Source organism: Aulonocara stuartgranti (genome assembly GCF_965226115.1).
Source record: "Aulonocara stuartgranti genome assembly, chromosome: 18".
NCBI lineage: Eukaryota > Metazoa > Chordata > Actinopteri > Cichliformes > Cichlidae > Aulonocara > Aulonocara stuartgranti.
The window spans coordinates 21,941,400-21,962,429 of NC_138954.1; the positions used below are offsets into that span (position 1 = coordinate 21,941,400).

At 42.5% G+C, this 21,030-nt stretch overlaps 3 protein-coding genes across 7 annotated transcripts; 1 reads left to right on the top strand and 2 right to left on the bottom strand.

Moving 5' to 3' along the window:
* Positions 1 to 1,502: 1,502 nt before the first annotated feature.
* On the top strand, positions 1,503 to 5,778 carry ndufa13 (NADH:ubiquinone oxidoreductase subunit A13). Its single transcript, XM_082513456.1, has 5 exons — positions 1,503 to 1,636; positions 4,119 to 4,197; positions 4,296 to 4,367; positions 4,849 to 4,918; positions 5,551 to 5,778. The coding sequence occupies exons 1-5, from the start codon at positions 1,543 to 1,545 to the stop codon at positions 5,668 to 5,670; spliced, it is 435 nt and encodes a 144-aa protein (XP_082369582.1). The 5' UTR covers positions 1,503 to 1,542; the 3' UTR covers positions 5,671 to 5,778.
* Positions 5,779 to 7,043: 1,265 nt separating this feature from the next.
* On the bottom strand, positions 7,044 to 11,544 carry cirbpa (cold inducible RNA binding protein a). 5 transcript variants are annotated; one of them, XR_014272706.1, is made up of 8 exons: positions 11,418 to 11,544; positions 10,594 to 10,704; positions 10,384 to 10,490; positions 10,154 to 10,286; positions 9,936 to 10,068; positions 9,792 to 9,856; positions 7,339 to 7,430; positions 7,044 to 7,224 (listed from the first exon to the last, which is right to left on the bottom strand). XR_014272706.1 is itself a non-coding variant. In XM_082513361.1 (7 exons), exons 2-7 carry the CDS (start codon positions 10,691 to 10,693, stop codon positions 8,657 to 8,659), a joined length of 546 nt encoding a protein of 181 aa, XP_082369487.1. In that variant the 5' UTR covers positions 10,694 to 10,704; positions 11,418 to 11,544; the 3' UTR covers positions 8,377 to 8,656. The 5 variants fall into 5 exon arrangements, 4 of the variants coding, with proteins under 4 accessions (XP_082369487.1, XP_082369488.1, XP_082369489.1 ...); XM_082513361.1 differs by lacking the exons at positions 7,044 to 7,224; positions 7,339 to 7,430 and adding an exon at positions 8,377 to 8,664; XM_082513362.1 differs by lacking the exons at positions 7,044 to 7,224; positions 7,339 to 7,430 and adding an exon at positions 8,377 to 8,680.
* A 1,685-nt stretch (positions 11,545 to 13,229) lies between these two features.
* Positions 13,230 to 19,708, bottom strand: LOC309693801 (midnolin-A-like). Its single transcript, XM_082513358.1, has 7 exons — positions 18,990 to 19,708; positions 18,759 to 18,846; positions 18,606 to 18,668; positions 15,716 to 16,258; positions 15,464 to 15,569; positions 15,055 to 15,288; positions 13,230 to 14,271 (listed from the first exon to the last, which is right to left on the bottom strand). Exons 1-7 carry the CDS (start codon positions 19,217 to 19,219, stop codon positions 14,090 to 14,092), a joined length of 1,446 nt encoding a protein of 481 aa, XP_082369484.1. The 5' UTR covers positions 19,220 to 19,708; the 3' UTR covers positions 13,230 to 14,089.
* Between the last annotated feature and the right edge of the window lie 1,322 nt (positions 19,709 to 21,030).

Consider the following 21,030-nt stretch of genomic DNA (forward strand, 5'->3'; position numbering starts at 1 on the left):
CTGCTGCTTTCATTTGCTGTTTTGGGATATCACTGTCTCTGTGACATTTTTGCTCTTATGGGCCTAGAATCGAAATTCATACGTATGCTGTTAACAAATATCTATTCATTCACATGGTAGCAACTATGCATGTAGATGTGGTCAGGATGACCTGCTGAAGTTTAATTTGAGCGTTAGAATGAGGAAGAAGGGCGATTTTATTTTTTTAAGGGACTGAATGCAGCACAGTTGTTGGTGCCAAACTGGCTGGCATATTTCACAAACTGCTAATCTACTGGGATCCAGTGAACAGCATTTCTGTTGAAGAAAATACTCTGATGTTAGAGATCAGATGGAGTCTAAAGAATGGCCAGACAGCTTTAAGCACTCATTTCAACAAAGGGCTACAGAAGAGCATCGGTGAACCACACCACTCCAACCTTGAAGCAGACGGGCTACAGCAGCAGAAGACCACATCAGGTATTATTCCTGTCAGATCAGAACAGTAAACTAAGGCTGCAGGTTGCATGACTCCATTAAAATTGGCCAATAGAAGATTGGAAAAATATTGCCTGGGCTGATGAATCAAGATTTCTTAAGATGTTGGAGTCAGAACTTGGTATAAACAACATGAATTTATGGATCCACACTGCCTTGTATCAGCAGATCAGGCTGATGGTGGTGTCTTGTATTCTCTGTGCTCTTTATGCTCCAATGTACCAACTGTGCATCATTTAAACATCACAGCCTACCTGAGTATTGTTGTTGACCATATCTGTACCTTTAAAACCACAGTGTGCCCGCCTTCTGATGGCTGCTTCCAACAGGGTAACACATCATGTCACAAAGCTCAGGTCATCTGTACTCAAATGGCCTTACAGTCACCTGATCTCAATCCAACAGAGCAGCTTTGGGATGTGGTGAAACGCACCACATTCCATTTTATACTGTCATGTCAATATGGCTCAAAATCTCCGAGGAATGTTTCCAGCTTCTTGTTGAATCTGTGCCATGAAGAATTAAGGCAGTTCTGAAACTTGATACGAGGGAGGCGTAGCTAATGGCCCCTCTGGTGTTTCAGTCCAAAATTAAACAGGTGAATCTAAAATCAAAGCCAGCAAGAAATCACATGATGAAATGGAAATATCAACAAGCAACAATGATGCTTGTTGATATTTCAACAAGCTTTTTTCTTTTGGCATTTTTTGCAACATGATGTTTTTAGGAAATCCATCTTTGCTTCTATACACTTTTTAAGTACTTTTACTCAGATTCAGGGCATTTCTTTGTTATAGAATATTTATGTTTTTATTCTGTTATTTGCATTATAGTTATCACTTTACCACATCAACATAAAAAAATGAACATTATGTAACATTTTTATAAAATATATGTTAACATTACAGTTGGATATAATATAATATAATATAATATAATATAATATAATATAATATATGTCCGAACATGTGGGGGCGCTGGAGCGCTGCTACAGTTTTTCTCTACCAGCGAAGAAGAGTGTCTTCAGGGACGTCACTGGCGTGTTTTGGAGGAGGTTGGAGGAAGATGGCGGGGTCCAAGGTGAAGCAGGACATGCCTCCTCCGGGAGGCTATGCTCCCTTTGATTATAAGAGAAATCTACCGAAACGAGGACTTTCGGGTACATACGCCACACGCTCACGTAGCCAGACATTTAGATTCATTCAGCAGTTGTTAAATGTTGGATAGTTTAGGTGATATTTGCTGGTTACGCTAACCCGTTAGCATAAATACAAAGATCCAAGCTAAGATAAAAATGTGTATGCGGGGTCTTACATTTATCCTTGTCATTAAAAGGAACATCTTGACTAACAGCACGACAACAGTTGTACAAGTGTTTTTGCAGCAGAGCAACATTTTAATGTGAATTGTTATTGACAGGTTTAGAACGACATGCTAACTAGCTAACACAGGGAGTCGTTTAATTTGCAGGTTCAGTTAAAGTGATAATGCCTACTGTTAAACGGAGGATTAGGTTTTATTTGATGAAACTGTTCTAGCTGTTCTATCGTTTGCTGCTTGGTTAACAGTGTTAAAGCCGTAAAATCAACTACTTGATTAAGTTTAAGTTAATTGATTAAGATGATCTCTTAGGACAGCGTAGTCTGAAGTGGTATTCAGGAATATTTCTTCAGACTTCTTGAAGGGCATTCAAAGCTCTTCTTTGGGTGTTTCTGTCCCCTTTTGTTCTGTTCTCAGTCAACATGATCCCACACTGCTTCAGTAATGTTGAGGTCTGAGCTTTTGGGAGGCCAGTCCATGGCTGATAGTGTTCCACTACTGTGGGTTTTTTTTTTTTTATACAGGCATGCATTTACAGCACATACTAAAAGACCAGATTGTGTTGCGCGATGGGTCAGAATCCAACCACACTTCTTTACTGTGTTCACAAGGTCTTTACACCACTGGCTGAAATGCAGCTCCAAAACATGACAGAGCCTATATCCTGTTTTACATATGGCTGTAGACCTGACATCTCTGTTGTCCTCCACTTATCAAGTTTACTGAATTTTTTTGTTTTTGTTTTTTAGTGCACACTGCACAACATTCTACAATATGCCAAGCTTTCAGCTCTTTGACAATTAACTTGTCGGTGCAAAAATATCTGATGTTTATCAAACAGTGTTGTCTTTCGGAGTTTTATTGTACATTCAAGTAAAAGAATAGAAATGAACAATTGGTTTTTGTTACAGGGTGCTAGTAACAAAATGCATAAAGATACAATTTAAAATGTGTTCTTTGGTAAGTTGTCTGTTATGTGCAGACACAGCACCGTTGCATCCCTTGAGTTAAGTGCATTTTTTTGTGTTTTGATTTATTCAAAGGCCAGTGTTAAGTGGCTTAACAAACACAAGAAACATTCCCTTGACAGTGGTCAGGTACAAGGACTGAAAATTATTGAAAAAGCAGCCATGTCCAAAGAAAAGCTTGGATAGACCTTCAGAAAGCCTGGAGAATGATTGGTCAGACTACTTTGCAAATTACGAGAAAGGCTGGCTCCTTGGAAGAAAATATAAAGAGCTCAGGTGCGCCTCAAGACTTTTGCACAGCTCTTTACGTTGGGGCACAATAATTGGTACAAAACTCTCTTAGTGACACTAACGTTATATAGATGATTTCAAATGAAGCTGACCACGAATAAAAGTTATTTTAATGTGAACCCAAAAAGAGACTTAATGCCAACAAGACTACACATCAGAATACACTGCAACTGAAAAGCACTGCAAAGAGTTTCAGAGAGCAGCAGCTACAGAAACAGTGACTTTTAGACGCTTTTATCTAAACTGTCCCACCTGCGTTTGAGTTGTAAAACCTTACTTGCTTGGCTTTTGGCTGGTAAGTAAAAATATAAAGTGTAAAAAGTATAAAATGCATATAAACACTGTGTTAAACTCCATGACTAGATAGTGGTTGCAGTAAGAATGCTATACATATTAATGTTAAGTGTTAAATTAAGATTATTTCCTGTTTGTTACTCCAGCACTCCAGCAGATTAGTTTCGTCATGTGAATAATGGGTTAATCTGAAAAAAAAAAGAAGGAAAAATGTTTTAATGGAACCTCATTAAGTTGGTTTGTGAAATTTTCACACATTTTTCCTCCCTATACCAAAAAGTATGTGGTAATATCCATTTTATAGTAATTTTATAAGGCGTTGTAGGGCAGTACAGGACACTGAATTTTAGCACCATTTACTTGACAGTATCGAGAAAGATCTGAAATGAGTCTCAAAGAGGCATCAGTCAGCAGTAGCAGTCTGATGACTTTATATCACAGTGAAACTGCTTTAAAATGAAGCGTACTCAGGTTTTCCACATCTTCCACATGTAATGATGGGAATTTATTTCCAAAGTTGTGGCCGAACGCAGGTGACACCGTATGTGAATGTCAGCTCCTCCAACAGGGTCTGATGTTGTTAAAAAGCAAATTCTCTGATGGATATTTCAATGAGTTCTCCTGTATAATACGTTAGAACAGCATAAGCCTGTGCAGCTATTATTATAGTAAATGCTTTAATACATATGTAAACCTACTTAAAGATGTTAAAAATGTGCATTAATACTCAATAATGTTCTGTTGCTTCATTCATTCTTTAACCTGCAGGATATAGTATGTTTGGCATTGGCATTGGCATCATGGTCTTTGGGTACTGGAGGCTATTCAAGTGGAACAGAGAGAGGAGGTAAGAAATGTCAAGGAATTGTGATGTGGTTTTGCTTACTGTCACACCTGTGTGCACTGCTCAGTCTCAAACTGTGTGTGCGTGTTTGCGTGTTGCAGGCGACTGCAGATTGAAGAGCTGGAAGCCAGGATAGCTCTGATGCCTCTGCTGCAGGCAGAGCATGACCGAAGGTGACTGAGCACTTTTGTGCATGCTTACTATGTTTTTTTTTTTCTTTCAATGGTGTTTACAACAATAGACTGTATATAATAGTTAGACATAGGCAGCCAACCAACGTTTAGATCACCTAAATGTTGGTCTGTAATTGTCTATTATGAAGCCTCAAACTGAGGTGTTTCTCCTTCCTGACTCCCAGATTGACTTTCATTGACAAAATGGCCTCAATGGTTTGTTCAGTACAAACACAAACTACAAACTGAGTCCCTAAACACATCAGGAAAGTGTTTACTGGGGTCTCAGAGGAATTTGGGAATGCTTTGGGTTTTTTTTTTCAAGCACAGGAGTCGCCCTCTGCTGTCCATTAGAAAGAATGCAGATTGAAGGCCATTGACCTTTTCAGACACATGAACTATGTCCATCTTTTATACTGCCTAAGCTTGCAAACACAGGTCAGCTGTTTAAATGCTGAGCTGAATGTTGTCTCTGTGCTAGGACCTTACGGATGCTGAGGGAAAACTTGGAAGAGGAGGTAGTCATCATGAAGGACGTTCCAGGTTGGAAGGTAAGAAGTTTAAAAAAAATCAGTTGCTCCTGCTTATTCATTATTTTTTAGTCATTTATTACTTTTTTTCATATACAGCATCTTTATGATATAATTATAGAGAAGAATTTTTCATGACCTGTCCAACATTATTTAATAGATGCCTTTTCATTAGTTTTTAATATACTTGATGTTTTCATTTTTAAAACGGTTCAGACACCAAAGAAAAATCATACTATAAACATTTGCATTTCGTACAAATATTAGCTGAGATAGGTGCGTACAGTCCAACACAGAAAAGATGATTGACTTTTCCTCTTAAACGCACTGACCGACAGTATTATTTTCAGCTTTGTTTTGTAAGCATAACACTTATCTAGATTTCCCACCTACCTTACTTGCTGTGAGCCTGCTGAGATGCAAAGGTTAACCTGAGACACAATTTAAACAACCCCGTACTACTGCAGCTGAAAGGAAAAAATAAATAAAGGAAACTGCAAAAATCCAAGTATGTTTGGGTAAAAATGCAAAGTGAAAATACATAAGACTCAGTAAACAGGGTAACAAATGAATCTATATTTTAGTTCAGGTCTGTCGCTGAACTTCAGCGTCCCTGTGTTGATGCTGACTGTGCATCTTTTTAACCCGTGCAGGTTGGCGAGAGCGTCTTTCACACAGACCGCTGGGTCACCCCTCTGTCAGAGGAGCTGTTCAACCTCAGGCCCCGCGAAGAGCTTTTGCACAAGCGTTTCGGCTTCCTGTGGTACGTGTGAACACCACCAAGACCACCAGCATCCCGAGCTCCTCCACCTGGACCTGTGTGGTCGTTCACTTCAGCTTGTAAATGTTCCAAATTAAAGTGTCTGTTTTTCTGTACCTGATCTTGGCTTCTGTGTCAGTTCTTTAATTTGGGCGAAACTAAAACTACTTATGTCAGTACTGTTTCAGATATTTATCGTCATACTTCTACTCCACTGCATTTTATAGCCATGTAGTGTACTTTATTTCTTATTTCATGAAGTTGACTGTTTATTTTTCTACAGGAACTAGCACAGTACTAACACACCTACCAGCTGTGACATCCAAATGCTTGATATTTATTTAAATAATGAATTAATATACTTAAATATGAATCCTTATTTTGTATTTTTAGTACATGTAACTCAGTGCTCAAGCACAAAATCTACTAGTCTGAAGCTCTTCCTTTGTAAAATGTAACACCACACGTGTGCCAAGTACAGGAAGATGAGTTTGGTGAACTACAGTGTGGAGGTCAGTGCACACTGACAAAAGTGAGCCACTGCCTGATTATCAGCTTTCCAAACTGAGGTAGTAATTAGCTTTTATTTCACTGATCAAATTACACTGAAGATTAAGACAAAGTTGTCCGATTACCTTTTCAGATGAAGCCATTATGAAACCACAGAAAAAGTACAGCGGTGCATCCTGTTAAACTTGTTTGTCCTAATTTACAAGACAAACCAGCAGCCTTCATGTTTGCATAGTAAAAAAAACCTGCTGGACTTGTTTCATGTGCCTGTGTGTAAGTGTGCGCAGTCGGCTGCATTTGTCACGTACACATTGGGTCATAAGTCAAGATTTGCATCTTACACTTTTGCCATATCTGATGCATTGATTATATTTCAACTTCATATCACGTTAAACTTCTAATGTAATCCTTCAAATCTTACAAAGACCAAGTATTAGTTATTACCTCTACCAAGTATGTAATAATACCAAGTAATAGCTTGGTAGCATCAGTGTGTCTAAACACAACAGCTTGACAAGTGAGATGTTAACCAATTGAAATTGGCTTACATACACCAGACTACTGCAAAGACAATGAGCTGGGTAATTAGATTGTAGTATTTTACACACTATTCATATCCAGCTATTTACAAATTTGTACCAATGACCCATTACCCTACATACTTAAACACAAATGTATATCTGGCCCTAGTGCATCTTCCTTAAGATGACAATTAAACTTAAGCACACATTTCCTCAACTACATTACTTTCCCCTCCTACCTTTAAACCATTCTGACATGTCTCTATATCTTTAGAAATAAAAAGCCAATGTGAGTTTCAAAGTAAGCAAATCCTCAGGCATGTGTTTACAAAGAAAGAAACACCACAGCAAGTTCTTGTGTCAGATTTTATTCACGTTTCAAGCCAAAGCAAAACTACATAGTCAGGTTTGTCTATCAACTGCAGCTCTGTAATGCTGTTTTCCCAGTTTGCGACATTTACTGTAACATCAGGAAATGTGCTTCAGGAATTTGGGAGATTCCTTCGTGTTGACAGTCACCCCACTGCTCATTGGACCTGAAACAAACACATCTTATTTAGCCTGACAAAATTCCAGTTTTGAGCAAAAAAACAAAACAAAAAACTGAAAACCACCAAAAGCTTTGAGTAACAACATGCTTTACAACTTACCTGATACAGCAACTGCATGAGATCTTGCAGCCTAAAAATCCAGCTACTTCAGCTGTGACGAGACCCACTGAAGCATCCAGTCAGTTTTCAGTCTAGAGGAGGAGAAATGGGTGGATTAAACCTGCCAACTGATGCTTGAAGTCAAACTGCATGCAGTATTAATGACTCACCACATAAGGTACAAAGGAAAAGTGAATGCAGTCTAGACACCTTACACATGAATTGGGGCTTGTGGACATTACAGGAGCAAATTTGTGGACTAGTGACCAAAGTGGACTGAGCACAAAACTACCCGACTTAAAGGACCAATGCATTTTTTTGGTGGACTCAAGGTGGAGCACTAATATCCCAGACAGAAACCCCACCTCCCAATGGACTTTAGAATCAGGTAAGAGGACTTGTGATGTTTGTAGGAGACATCTGAAGCAGAGGACTAAACAGCAGCTAACTTGAAGGTATTCATGGCAACAATGAGAACTTAGTTTCAAGGATGTGAGCAAAGCAAAAGGAGATTTTTACCTCACGTGCACTGGCCTACTTTCTTCACATTTGACTAGGCAAGAGCAGCTTTCATCTCTGAGGAGCACTTGTTGGTAGGCGCAACACTTCACTCTCCAAGGACTTGTAGGATACTGAAGGAGCTCTTGACCTCTCTTGAACGTAATGAAGCATGAACATGACCAGGCACCAACTTCCCCCATATGCCACTTTGTTTGATCAGCACACTTAGTAGGTACAACATTCGGCTCATGGATCGTTTAACATGTACAGGATTCACTTGATTCAACTGTGCTCTCCCCCCCCCCTTTTAAACTTGTGTGGATCTTTACAGATACCCAGTAACAGCCTTCCCTCCCCTCCCTTTTAAGCTTTGAGAACTTTGACTAGCCTACCAAATTGTTGACTTTAGTCCAGAGATGGGCACCATCTGATTGCATCAAGCAGATGATTTAGTTCTCACGCAGCATTACATTAAAATGAGCCTACAGCGCTCAGCTTTAGTCCCCATGCGGTTGTTTTAAGAGGCAACAATCATGATGATTTTCCACAATTTGTTTAATAGGCTCCATGAAGCCAAACTGACAAAAAAAAGTTGATCATACAAAGAACAAAAAGTACAAAACTGTTCCCGGTTTGAGATATATATAAGCTTTAGGGAAACAAAGTTACATTTCTCGATCACTTTAAACAAGATTAGTCCATTTTACAGCACATTAAAAATGCAGATGTTGAGCAGAGCACAGAAGATACCTTGGACAGACTGTAGCATGCTGCAATTTGCAACTTCATGAACAGCCGGCCACTTCGGATGTGTAGTTCACCAGTCTGAAAGGAATTCACTCTTTTGGGAAATTGAACAAACAGGAGCCTCAGTTAAACTAAGGTTTTTTTTCTCTTTTTTTAATATTAATTTGAATTTAGCATAAAGTCTCCCAAAAGTCTGTTTATGAGCATATATCTTTCCTCTCAGTTTAAAACCTGGCAGGAGGTAGGTCAGTCAGAGACTGAGGGGGAAAATAAGGAACACAAACAAGCCCCAGATATTGCAATATATAAGAAAAGGAATCAAATCAGGAAGCACTTCAAGTGCTGGACAAAGTTTAGAGCAATGGTAGTGGCTGTTCAATGAAAAGCCACACTGAGAACTGTCTTGATCCCCAAAAATGGGACTTTACAGTATCAGATTACAGATGCCTTTTAGTTGCACGATCTTTGAGAAATGAGTCCAATTAAGCATGGTTAAGATTCTTTAACTGTAATTTGTAACAGGTTTTATAAGGAATGACCAAAACCCATTGCTACATTTTTCTTCTTTTTAAAGATGCTGAACTATTACAACAAAACTACAGAACTAAGGTCAGCAAACACGTGGACATTTTTCTTGAGGAGCGCATCTTTGAAAAACAGCCAGCCAAGTGAAGATCTTGAATCAGGGAGATGTTTACTCATGTGTAGCTGAGGATAAGAAGTGGGCACAGAGGTAAAGACACTGCAAGTTCGAACACTGGAGTTTTACAAATATTCCCCTTTCAACCCGCCTAACAACCCTCCCTCTTTTTGCATAAGGGGGTCCTTGCCTTCCTCGCAATTTGAGAACACGTGAAATTCGGGGTTTGCTTTAAGTGGTTCAAATGGTTTCCAGCCTCTTTGTCAGAGAAGGGCACAAAAGAAATCTGGCAACCGTTTGGAAAGAGGCATCAAGTTAAGCACAAAACTGAGGGGCATACATGGTGATAGGCTTCCCATGTTGGGGCTGTGAAATCTCAATTTACAGTGTTGGAGTGTACAGCATCTCAACCCGCCACTTAAAGCAGGTATTTAAAAATTAGAGTGCTGCGCAGTTTGACTATGCCAGTTACTGAGATGTGCTTTCAGTGTTCCTTTAGATTTTGTACAGACAGCCCCAACATAAATGCACCCAAATACCTGAAATACATATTATTGATGCTTACCATAGCTGTCGTATCCATCGCGGTAGGATCCAGATCCTGAACGCTCACCATATCCACCCTGCCCCCTATATAAACAAGAAACTTGCATTTAAAATACAGTAAAAAATAAAGTGCATTAAACAATTTTAAGCTCCGATTATTTACCTGTTTTCTCTGTAGCCACCTGAGGAATATCCTCCACTCCTGTATCCACTGCCACCAAAGCTCCTGTCTCCACCACCAAAGCTTCTGTCACCATAACTCCTGTCTCCGTACCCTCTGTCTCCACCATATCCACCTATTACAAACAAAGCAGTTTTAATTTCGATAGTGTTAGAATAAACCTTTAAGTTCAACTTTTTAAAAATATTCCCACGTCGCACCTCGGGAATAACCACGCCCACCTCTCCCTCTGGAGCCGCTAAATCTGCCTCCTCGTGGGCCAGAGCCAAAACCTCCTCTTGAGCGCCCTCCCTTTCCAGCTTCGTCCACCCGAATAGCACGTCCGTCCAGCGTCTGCAATACAACAGGAAATGTAAAAACGTATAAATACAATTACATTAACTATAAATATTTTTTAATTCGATTATAAATTGAGTAGCGTGATTTTTACCTTTCCGTTCATGGCGTCCAGTGCGTCTTTAGCGTCCTCTGCATTGTCGTACTTCACGAAGCCAAACCCGCGAGATCTTCCGGTTTCTTTGTCTCTGATCACGTCCACTAATCAGGGAGAAATTCCGATTAGGCCACATATTTAGTAAAATATTGATGTCTGAAGTAATTTTAAACCATATACTCAAGAGGGGTAAAGAGGTTTAATTACCTTTTTCGATGGTTCCGTATTTGCCGAAAGCCGCAGCCAGAGAGTCCTCGTTGGTCTCGAAGCTCAGACCTCCGATGAATAATTTTCCCTCGTCCGACATTTTTGTTATAGCTACAAAAAAATGAAAGCAATTAAAAAAAAAAAAAGTCTCCCCACAAATCCTTAAAACTGAAAAGGGGCCCTTTGTCGGCGAAAAACCGTCGACACGCACAGTCGGGTTAGGGTTAGCCGCAATGAGAAAGTAGGTCACCGGAGCAGTTTCATAAAATGGCGATCACTGATTGCGTAGTAATGGCCTACATACCTCCCGACGTTTAACAGACCATGAAATCTGAATTTATCTTAAAGCTACATCATATTTAATCGATGATCGTCGACAAAAGTCAAAATGGAGTCACCCTAGGCCTGGGGCCTGAAAACGTGGCGCAGTTTCGTTAGCGGATTAGCTGGCGGTTTTTCTTCCAGCGCCATTTTGTAGCACCGCGCTACACGCTTTTGTTTCAATGAGCTACTTTGCGCCATCTCAAGGGGTGGCCAGCTGCCTTATTTTGCAGCTTATCTAACTACCCCAATTAATATGGGGGAAAAAAAATAGGTTAACCTATTTCTGCAAAGTGCACCATAGCATTTACACATCGAAAAAACTTTCTAAAACGATCAAATAAAAAAAGCGATCAAACGCCGGTTAAAAATAGTTTCAATCAATAGAAAGAGGTCACATTGGAAAAAAAATATGCGTTTCATACTTTACAAATATAGATGCATGAATAAGATTATAACTTGCAACGTGTAGAAACAACACGTAACAAAGAGAAAGCGTTTACCTTTGTCTCTCAAGGAGATGTAAGGGAAGTTACTGGGAGCGGCGATGCAGGTCGAATGAGGGAGAAGAACGAGCGCGATCCGCTTTTCACTGCAATGCGCACTCACTCCTTCTTCTACTGCTGTTTGGGCGGCAGACCATTAGAACAGCCGCCAACAGCGCCATCTTGTGTTAGGGTGACGCAGCATAGTGCTCTTAGGTTGGGCCGCATTTAATTCCTCTTCGTTTTTCGGCTGCTGCCTTTAGGGGTCGCCACAACGGATCATTTGCCTCCGCCTCAATCTATCTTTAGCATTCTCCATTATCAGACAGCTCACCTGCATTTCCTCTTCCACTACATCCACGAAGTCCTCCTGCCTGGCAGCTGTATCCCCCTGCAAAGAACAAGGTACTCAGAGCCGATCCCTGATGCCCTTGAACCCATCAGTCACTTCTGGGCTTTTTCATCTCCAAGTAGTTTTCCTAGCAGCACAGATTACCGTACTCTGATTTGAATAATAATTTGTATCTGATTTGACTTCGCAACCAAAAATATAGATGTAGAAATGTCCTCCTGCCAGTGGCCTCCAAACACATTAAACTGAAAGTATCCGCGTATATTTGTGCCTTAAACAGAAACCAGATTAATAATCATTCCAGAGATGCTTTGTTTTCAAGCACAGTAAAATAACAGCGTGGTAGCACAATTAAAACCACTGAGTGCAGTCAGATGAATGCCAGTCATAACTGCAAGTCGCTTTCATATGTAGTTAACGGAGAAAATGATTCAACTGTGTTTATTTTGCACGCCTCGAGTGCTTTGTTTGCGTGAGTCACGATGGCGGTCAGGTGTGTGGGGCCGAAGTCCTGTTTGTCTGTGTGGGAGGAAGATTTATCTGCACATGCACGCCTAAGCGATGCAGTGTGTTTGAATGGTGTGTGTGGGAGGCAAAGAGAGAGAAATGAACGTCTGTGTAGGAGGCTCGAAAACCCATAGCTTTGATCTGCAACGTCCTTGCAGCGCTACAAGGAATAGATCAGCGTGCAGGGAAAGGGTTTCATCCTCTTTCTTGTAAATCATTGGATCGATACCGCCAAAATGAATTCATCGGGGCAGGCAGTGTGTAGGCTACACTATCATGGCCGACTGTGCCTGTAGCGCCGAATCTGCAGCACAGGCGCTCTTTAGGATTCAGGACGAGCAGCCGTGTGCTGTCTGATATGTGGCGCCGGGCGTGCTGCTGCTGCAGCTGCACACTCCGTGATCACGATCAACAGAGCTGCACCGAAAACAACGCCAGCATTCGCGCTGCAGTCCCCAGCTGTGTGCTGATCGTCGTTTGATAGCCGAACGAGTGAGCTTCCACACGCTTCTCAGCTTGCAGATCACACAGGCTACACCCGAGCAAGGCTTCGTGTTTGTCTGCACGTCAGCAGCGAAGGCAGGCACAGATGTTTCAGCTCACCTCGAACAGCTTCATGTTCTGCCGCTGTGATTTGCATCCTGTGAGCTCAGCATCAGACACGCTGGCTACAGAGAGGCGAACGCTTCAATTTATGGCATTTTTCACAAAGTACTCATTGGAGTGCCTCTTAAGATTCCAGTCATAGCTTTAACAAGTCACATAGTTATTCACGCAAATTCTGGTATCTCAAGCATCACGTTTTAGACCCTACGCTATGCTTGTCTTTAACGGCCCGCTCGAAACAGTTTGAAATGTTCAGTTGCTGTCATGGAAGAAGTGTAAGGAGTCTTGGTTGGCTGCACATCAGTGCTCACGTTCTACTTCCTGCGTTACTGTCGAGGAGAACCAATATTTCAGTTTTATTTTAAATCGTAATGCTCAGCTTTACAGCATCACTGAGATTTTCTTGAAACCTCTGCTCCACGAAGAGAGATGGCATCACCTCTCTGAAACTCATGCGGCTATTAATAATGAAAAGCGACAAAGCACAGAGGTCACAGAGTAACCTGGAAGGCTGCTTCTGTTGACCCAGTGTGCCGACTGCAGGTGTTCCCAGCTTTATAAACGGCATTCAGTTCAGTTGTTCTCACCTGGATGATTGAGCACGCATCAAGACAAAGCACGTAGCATTTAATCTAGAAGTAGATCATTCATCTTCACCACACATATCTCCTGATCACAGATACAAGAGCAGCTGTGACAACCAAACAGAAAGGACGATCAGTAGAATAAGGCTGAGACATTTTTATCCCCAAAAAACCCAACAAAAATCCAGTTTAACAGACGAAGGCAACATTATATTCTTCATTTAAAAAGAACAGGCTCCACTCATAAACGCTTTCAGATTTTGTATTATTTCCCTTTATTATTTGCATATTTTTTTTGCTTCCTATTATTTCATAAATAAGATATTTTCAAGAAACATTGCTTGCATGGAACGAAACACAGTCTTACATTCAAAACATGTACAGTTAAGGCATCAGAGTACGTAGAGTAAAACACCAACAGGGAAATCTATGTGACACGTGCTACATACTGCAACAGCCGGAGCTGCAGTCACTGAAGGACAGACTCAGATTACACATCACAGAAAAAGCCACAACATTTAGACGTATAGTTTCAGATAGTAGAAAAATACTAACAAAGGCTCATTTTTTTTCCGTAGCCCTGTACGGCAAGGTCAGCTCTGGTATCTATCATAGTGAGCGGGTCTTTTTACATTCAGAGACTAGGGGTGATGGTGGCGCTTCTGGTACGGATGAGAGCCTTGTGAGAGGCGCGAGGTCTTGCAAGCCCTCCTGCGTAGACGCCTCTCGTGCATCAGGAGCTGGAGGTGCTCTAGCTTACAGTGCAGCGTTTGATTCTCCTCTGTGGACGAGTGCACGACGGGACCCTCGTGGGCTACGTCACCTACAGAGAAGAAGAAAGAAATGGGTCAGACACGTGAATGTTAAGGTGTGCTCTCCGCCATTAATTACTGCATTGGTCATAAGAAATACACTCAAAAGCCACTTTGTCAGGCTTAATTTATATGTCTGCTCATTAATGCAAACATCCAATCAGCCAATAACACGCAGACGTGGTCAAGACGACCTCCCGAAGCTCCGACCCAGAATCAGTTTGTTTCTCTGACGCAGTAAAAACACGACTAGTTGAATTTTCTAAAGCTGCAGCTGTCAGATGCTTCGTCTTGTTCCACCACCTGTCAAAACCCTCAAAGTTTCCTCAGCTATGAGGTGAAAGAAAAGCACCTAACTATGTAGAAGTGATTGACAGACAAGCTGCGAGGCAACTGCTCTGCTTGATTTCCTCATATTTTCAGCTCTAATGCAAACATACAAATCCACGAGAAACCCCGTCAGCACGAGAGAATCGCAGCCTAATAAGGAAGCGTAAATGCTCGTGGATGCGCTGTCGTTAACACCGCCTGTTAAGACTGTAATAGTCTTTATACTCACGCAGGCCCGTGTAACTGCTGCACAAGTGCTGCGTGACTAAATATGACGCAGCACAGAAACACGAGCGCGTTTTATTCCCTGGGGGCCATAAACAGTCTCCTTTTTTATTGTTTTTGTTTCCATTTCCCTGTCCTGATTTCTAAAATGCACACTATTCCAGTATTTGCATGCATTTACATGCGTGTGATGATGACATGCTCTCCGAGTTTCCAAAATAATATTAGCTTGAGCTGACCTGGAGCGCCGCAGAGGGGCTCTGTCCTCTGCATCGCTGGTGGTCTGGGCTCTTCTGCTGTGAGCAGCGGGCTGACTTCAGCGCCTTGAGCAGGACAGCGGTGTAGAGGATGAGGAACTGGAGCCCCCTGGTGGTGGTAGGCGGCTCTGAGGAGGTCATTGAGGATCTGGAGAATAATGGCGACACCACGTCGAGGATGACTGAAACCGCTCTGACTGCAAGGGGCCAGGGTGCCTGAGAGGATAGAGGAGTCATTACTACTTTTTTCTCTACTTTTCCTAAAAACAGCTATTCAAAAGGTCATTAGATTAGAAAGAGTGCCCTTATAGTTGCAACACTAGGAAACATCACTGGTTTATGTTAATCAGACCAAACAAAAACTGCTGAGCAGTGTCCAGATCAGACGTACCAGAGAAAGTCCCAGAGAAGATGCCAGGTGAGTGTCTCACGAAACTCTCTATGACAGCTCCTGGAGGATTGGGCAGCTGTGCAGTGGATGAAGCATCAGCATTACTCTGTAAGGGACAAATATCCACCTTAAGGAATAAGTCTGAGTAATAAAATATTCTTTTCTCACTAATTTAAATTCAAAAAGACTATTGTGAAAATTCGGTTACGCGTTAACGTGGATGACTTCTGCGTTAGAGTGTGTGTGGCTAACCTCTGTGAAGGTCGAGGCTGCTGTGGGGCTCAGGGGTGCCGGGCTGGAGCCGATGGGACCGGCTGAACAGACCGGTGCAATCGCTCGCAAAGGAGAACCCGGATGTGGAGAACCACAGGGCAAAAGAGGAGAAGGAGCGTGCGGAGATCCGTGCTCAGAGTGGGAATTAAGCAGAGAAGAGGGATTACAGCAGTTTGTGGCAGGAACGCTACTGGATGGAACCGAAGGGTTTTGTGAGTTCAGTGAAGTTCTGGCTCCCTGAGTGTTAAACTGAAACGAGGACAAAGAGTCAACAGAGAATGGAGTTGCAGATGAGGCCTGTGAAGCTGATGTGGTAGCAGGTCCAGTGGTGGAGGTCCACGCCGAGGCAGAGTGAGGGTGGTTCGTGCTGCTGGCCGTCTGCGCATTGCTGCCGTGAGCCTTTGAGTCCAGCAGCAGCTCCTTCACGTCCTGCGCCGACAGCTGGAGCTCCACACACATCACGTGGGCACCGATTCCAAGGTTAATGTTCAGAGGTGAGCGCCCAGACAGGAAGTCGTTAATCTGCAGGGACAGACAGGAAAGTTTCACTCTTCTTCTCCCGGTGCTATCAGTTTACAGCACAGTTATCTGAAACCACAATACACTGATAACCAAGAAAACCATGAGAAATTCATGGATGTTTCCCATGAATTTCTCATGTGGGTCAATTTGAATGGCTTCAATGACGTAACCTCTGATTACAGAGGAATCTACCACACAGAGATGTAATTTTAAATAGCAAATCTGCCGCTTTGCTTCACCACACCTTTATTAAAGCTTTAAAGACTGTGTAGTGTGTGTGTCTGTGTGGGTTATTGCCTCTGGTAACTACAAAAATGATGAAGGTTATCTCACCTATGTATGTTTTAATGTTATTAATTGGATCCGATGTTTGTTTTTATGCATCTATGTTGCAAAGTCTCTCTTGTAAAATGGATCTTTGACCTCAGTGGGCCTAACCTGGTTGAATAAAGGATACATAAAAATATATATCTTTATTGAACAATCACTCACAGCGCAGGCTGGGAAAAGTAAGTGAACTCTTGTCTCACAAAGATGAAATATAGAGCAGGACAGCGCAGGATGTGGAAAAAGAGAAGCGTGAGAAATTATTTGAAGAGGTGGACGGGTGCAAGATGAAGGCCAGATACGCTGTCTAAAGTTTTTTTTTTTTTTTTAAAACTTCATATTAAAGACTTGTTGGAAGTGGCTCAAAGTTTACTAGAATGTAAAATATACTGCTGCAACGCAGAGGATCCGGAAAGGATGGAAAAGAAAGTTCAAAAGGAGAAAGAGGAAGAGAAAATGATAAATAAAGAGAAAGAGAAGAAGCGACACGTCATGAAGAAGAAGGAAGAGAACAGATGGACAAAGATATCAGCATATTGTGAGAAAAGACAGCAAGTATGAGAAACAGCTGTGATGATAAAGACAAAAATAATAAAAGAAAAAAGGGAAGTAAAGAAGGGACTGGGGGGTAGAAAGAGGAACAGGTAACGGCTCCAGCATTCCTCCCCCTGAAGTCTCACCCCCACCCCTTCTTTCCTAAACTGTAATATTGTAATAATAAATAGATAGGATTACATTTCTCCACCCTGACTGTCTGTGAATGTTTGCTGCTTGTGTTCAGTACAGAAAAGAAAAGTGCAGTTGTTTTTGTGCTATTATTAGGACTCTATATGTGTACAGGTCAGTCCTCATTTTACGAGTACAGTAATACTGAAATAAAAAGTAAAAGTAAGATGGAAATCCTGATAATTACAGGCTGAATGACGTGTGTGTAGCCAAAACTATGCACCTCCGAACTTGGTCTTTAGACGAGTAATTATTGATTTTTTTAAAGGGTTTTTAATACGTTTCTCTGCCTCATTCATGCATTCAACCGGTTTCTACCATAGACTGTACACCCACCTGCCACTTTGTTAGGCACACCTGTTCTGCGACTTGTTAATGCAAATATGTAATCAGACAATCACTCGACAGCGACTTAACACATTTAGGCATGTCGGCATGGTCAAGACGAGCATCAGAGTGCGGAAGGAAGGAAAGGCAAAAAAAAGAAGCCTTGTTTACTGCGTCAAGCTGATAGGAAGGCAACAGGAACTCAAATAACCACTTGTTACAACCAAGGTATGCAGAAGATAGGCTCTGAAAGCACAACACGTCGAACCTTGAAGTAGATGGGCTACGGTAACAGAAAACCACACTGGGTGGCTCTCCTGTCAGCTAAAAACAGGAAACTGAGGCTACAGATCACACGGGCTCACCAAGACTGGACAACAGAAGACATTCAGCAGTTACAGAAGGAATTAGGTGCAAACTACAGGAAAACGTGGATCCATCCTGCCTTGTGTTAATAGTTCAGGCTGCTGGTGGGGCAACGATGTGACTTTGTGCCCCCTTATTATCAGCTGAGCACCCTTAAAACACAACAGTCTACCTGAGTATTGTTGCTGACCATGTCCATCCCTTTATAACTACCAGTGTAGCGTGTTCTGGTGGCTGCTTCCAGCAGGATAACACATCAAAGCTGAAATGATCTCATTCTGGTTTCTTGAACTGCTCTCTAATGGCCTCCACAGGCACCTTTAGAACCAGTAGAGCACCTTTAGGATGTGGTGGACAGGAGATTCAGTTCATGGATGTATCTGTGTGGGGCTATGATGTTAATATAAACCAAAGTCTCTGAGTTTCCTGCCGTGAAGAATCAAGACAGGTTGGAAGGCAAAATAGAGTCCGACCGAGAACTAATAAGCTGTATTTAATGAAATGGGTGCATGCAATAATATAATAGCAATATTATTACATGCAAACGGTAGTTTCTAGTGTTTACTTCAAGCATACAGTGAGAAAGAATTAAAACGCTCACCTGGACTTCTGTTAAACTTTCCAACACATCCATAACAGTCCTTTCAGCCCTGGTAGTCGAGCACTGTGCGGCACAATATAATAAACAGTCTGATTATATGTGTGCGTCAAAGTTACAGAACAGCCAGTCTAAGATGTGCATTAGTTTACGTACCAGTAAACCAGCTTCGATGACTGGGACCAGAGTCAGTTTGCTGCCATCTGTTACACCCTGGTCCAGGAGCGTCCCTGCAGTCAGGTGCCTAATTTATAATACATAAATCAGCTTTAATGGGTCAAACCGGGGGGAGAAACCCCACTTACGCATCAAATACGCGGATTAAACGTAATTGCTTTACCTAAACTCCCGGAAGTGCACAGCATGCAGGGTAAAGCAACAACTCACCTGTCTTTATGCAGGAGTACGATCCTGTCCGTGTGCAGTCTGAGTTTCTGGGAGATGCGCGCTTTCAGGGCCTCCACGGTCTCCCCCCGGGGGACGGTCAGCTCCACCGGGCTGCCGGCCGTGGAGGTGATGCACAGACGCATGGAGGACTGGCCGCTGGAGACCCCGGCCCCGCGGCTTGCACACTGGAAGGCGGTGACGCTACAGAGACCCCGCTGCTGCTGCTCCATTCACGAACACTGGCTGCTTTAAACTCGGGCTCTGGTCGCTGGGATGACCTGAAGCGACGCGCTGCGGGGCTCCTGTGCTCGGGTCGTCACTGCTCCTCGATGTGAAGCATCCCTGAAACCACGACAAGCCGCAGACTGCACACCAGTTCCTCTTTCTGTCTCTGACAAGCGCAGCTCCACTCCTCCAGCGTGAAAATACACCCCGACCCCTGGCAGGCCGAGGCCCGCCCACTTCCCATCACAACCAATCGGAGAGGGACACAAGACTACGAAGGCTTCATTGCCCAATCTGAAGGAGCTCTGCTTCACGTGGCTTTTTTTCACCCAACTCGCCATTCATAAATGACGCAATCCGCAGTGCACATTTTGTACAGAATCACAAAAAAACATCCGACTGTAGTAATTCTTAAGATTTAAACTCTGGGGATTCTTCACGTTATTAAAAGATTATACCAGAGATGCTTCTGTACCGGCAGGGGGGTTAGTTCTGACCCCCCGCGATGACACTGCATCCCTCTAAGGAGGTGACTATTTTGTTAAACACCCACTCCTTGGCATGAAAACAGCGTCGCCTATTTTTATGCAAAACCTTTAAGGAGCTGGAAGCTCCTACAGCATGAAAGGCACAGAAAATCCTCACCGACATGCAGTGGAGTCAAACACGTGGATTCATGAAAACCTGAGAACTTTGAGCTGATTAAAACATGAGCATAATCAAAAGTATCCCTAACAACTTTTCTAAAGTTTTAAAAATACATATTTTTCTGAGGAAAGAAAGCATTCAGAGAAATGGTAAACAGACTGGTTCTTACATAGTGCTTTTCTACTCTGCAGATGCACTCGAGGCATTTTATACCACATGCCTCATTCACCCATTCCTGCAGGGGGTTTTCTACAGCGAAGTGTTTTCTATCTGACATTGACACACATCTATAGTCTGATGAGCACATCAGAGATCTACTTGGGGTTCGGTATGTTGCGTAGGGATACTTTGGCACATAGTCTGGAGCAGTCAGGGATCAAACCACCAACCTTTCAATTAGTGGATGACCTGCTCTACCTGAGGTATGTCAGTAAAAGCCTCCAAGAATCTGATATCAGGGTAAGAACATACATCATACAGGGATAATCAACCATTTATTCTTATGTTTCTCGCATTTAGCAATGATGTAGAATTTCACCGTTCAATCAGTGGGATGAGCGCTCACAGAGAGCCCATCTCTGGTCTGGTCGAGGCTGCACCTGTCATGTGATGCACAGCCGAGTGGACTGGCTTGGAGTAAAGTGACGTATGAAGCCGAGGAGTGAAGAGAAATGGAGCTCATATGTGTCTCCTCACGGTGGCTAAAAATAACCATACCCACAGCACCCCCGTTTTACAGCCTGCGTCACTGCACTTCCACATGACCTGCATCACCTCACACCCTCACTCACCTCTCTCCCAAACGCAGACATGCAGAGCTTCTTTCATCACGTCTTTTCTGCTTGAAAAACCTCGGCATCCCTTGCTGTTCTCCTCTGGTTTCCTTTGCATAACTGTTTCAGCAGTCACCGAGCTCTCTCTGTGCCTTGTATAACTGATACGAGAAGTTTATGCACAGGAAAACCAGTTTTTTAACCACTGCTAACTTCACTGGAATTTAGAAGGAATCCCATGCTGACCTCTCCCTGATCTTTTCTCCTTTAAATAACTCCCTGAACTTCATGTTCCAGTGATATTTTCATGGAGGATCTGACCTCCCTTTGGAGATTGCGTTCTCCTCCTCCTCCTCTTTTTCTTCCTCGTATTTCTCTCCGTTCACTCCAGCGCT

What these genes read in the sequence shown, in the direction of transcription:
- ndufa13 (XM_082513456.1), top strand. Translation starts at nt 1,543, where the DNA reads ATGGCGGGGTCCAAGGTGAAGCAGGACATGCCTCCTCCGGGAGGCTAT. An exon ending in ACCGAAACGAGGACTTTCGG is followed by an intron (nt 1,637 to 4,118) that starts GTACATACGCCA and finishes TTTAACCTGCAG; the next exon opens with GATATAGTATGTTTGGCATT. An exon ending in AGGACGTTCCAGGTTGGAAG is followed by an intron (nt 4,919 to 5,550) that starts GTAAGAAGTTTA and finishes TAACCCGTGCAG; the next exon opens with GTTGGCGAGAGCGTCTTTCA.
- cirbpa (XM_082513360.1), bottom strand. Translation starts at nt 10,693, where the DNA reads ATGTCGGACGAGGGAAAATTATTCATCGGAGGTCTGAGCTTCGAGACC. An exon ending in ATACGGAACCATCGAAAAAG is followed by an intron (nt 10,491 to 10,593) that starts GTAATTAAACCT and finishes CTCCCTGATTAG; the next exon opens with TGGACGTGATCAGAGACAAA. An exon ending in TGGGCGTGGTTATTCCCGAG is followed by an intron (nt 10,069 to 10,153) that starts GTGCGACGTGGG and finishes TGTTTGTAATAG; the next exon opens with GTGGATATGGTGGAGACAGA.
- LOC309693801 (XM_082513358.1), bottom strand. Translation starts at nt 19,219, where the DNA reads ATGGAGCAGCAGCAGCGGGGTCTCTGTAGCGTCACCGCCTTCCAGTGT. An exon ending in CTTCTCTGGGACTTTCTCTG is followed by an intron (nt 15,289 to 15,463) that starts GTACGTCTGATC and finishes CTATCCTCTCAG; the next exon opens with GCACCCTGGCCCCTTGCAGT. An exon ending in GCCCCTCTGCGGCGCTCCAG is followed by an intron (nt 14,272 to 15,054) that starts GTCAGCTCAAGC and finishes TCTTCTCTGTAG; the next exon opens with GTGACGTAGCCCACGAGGGT.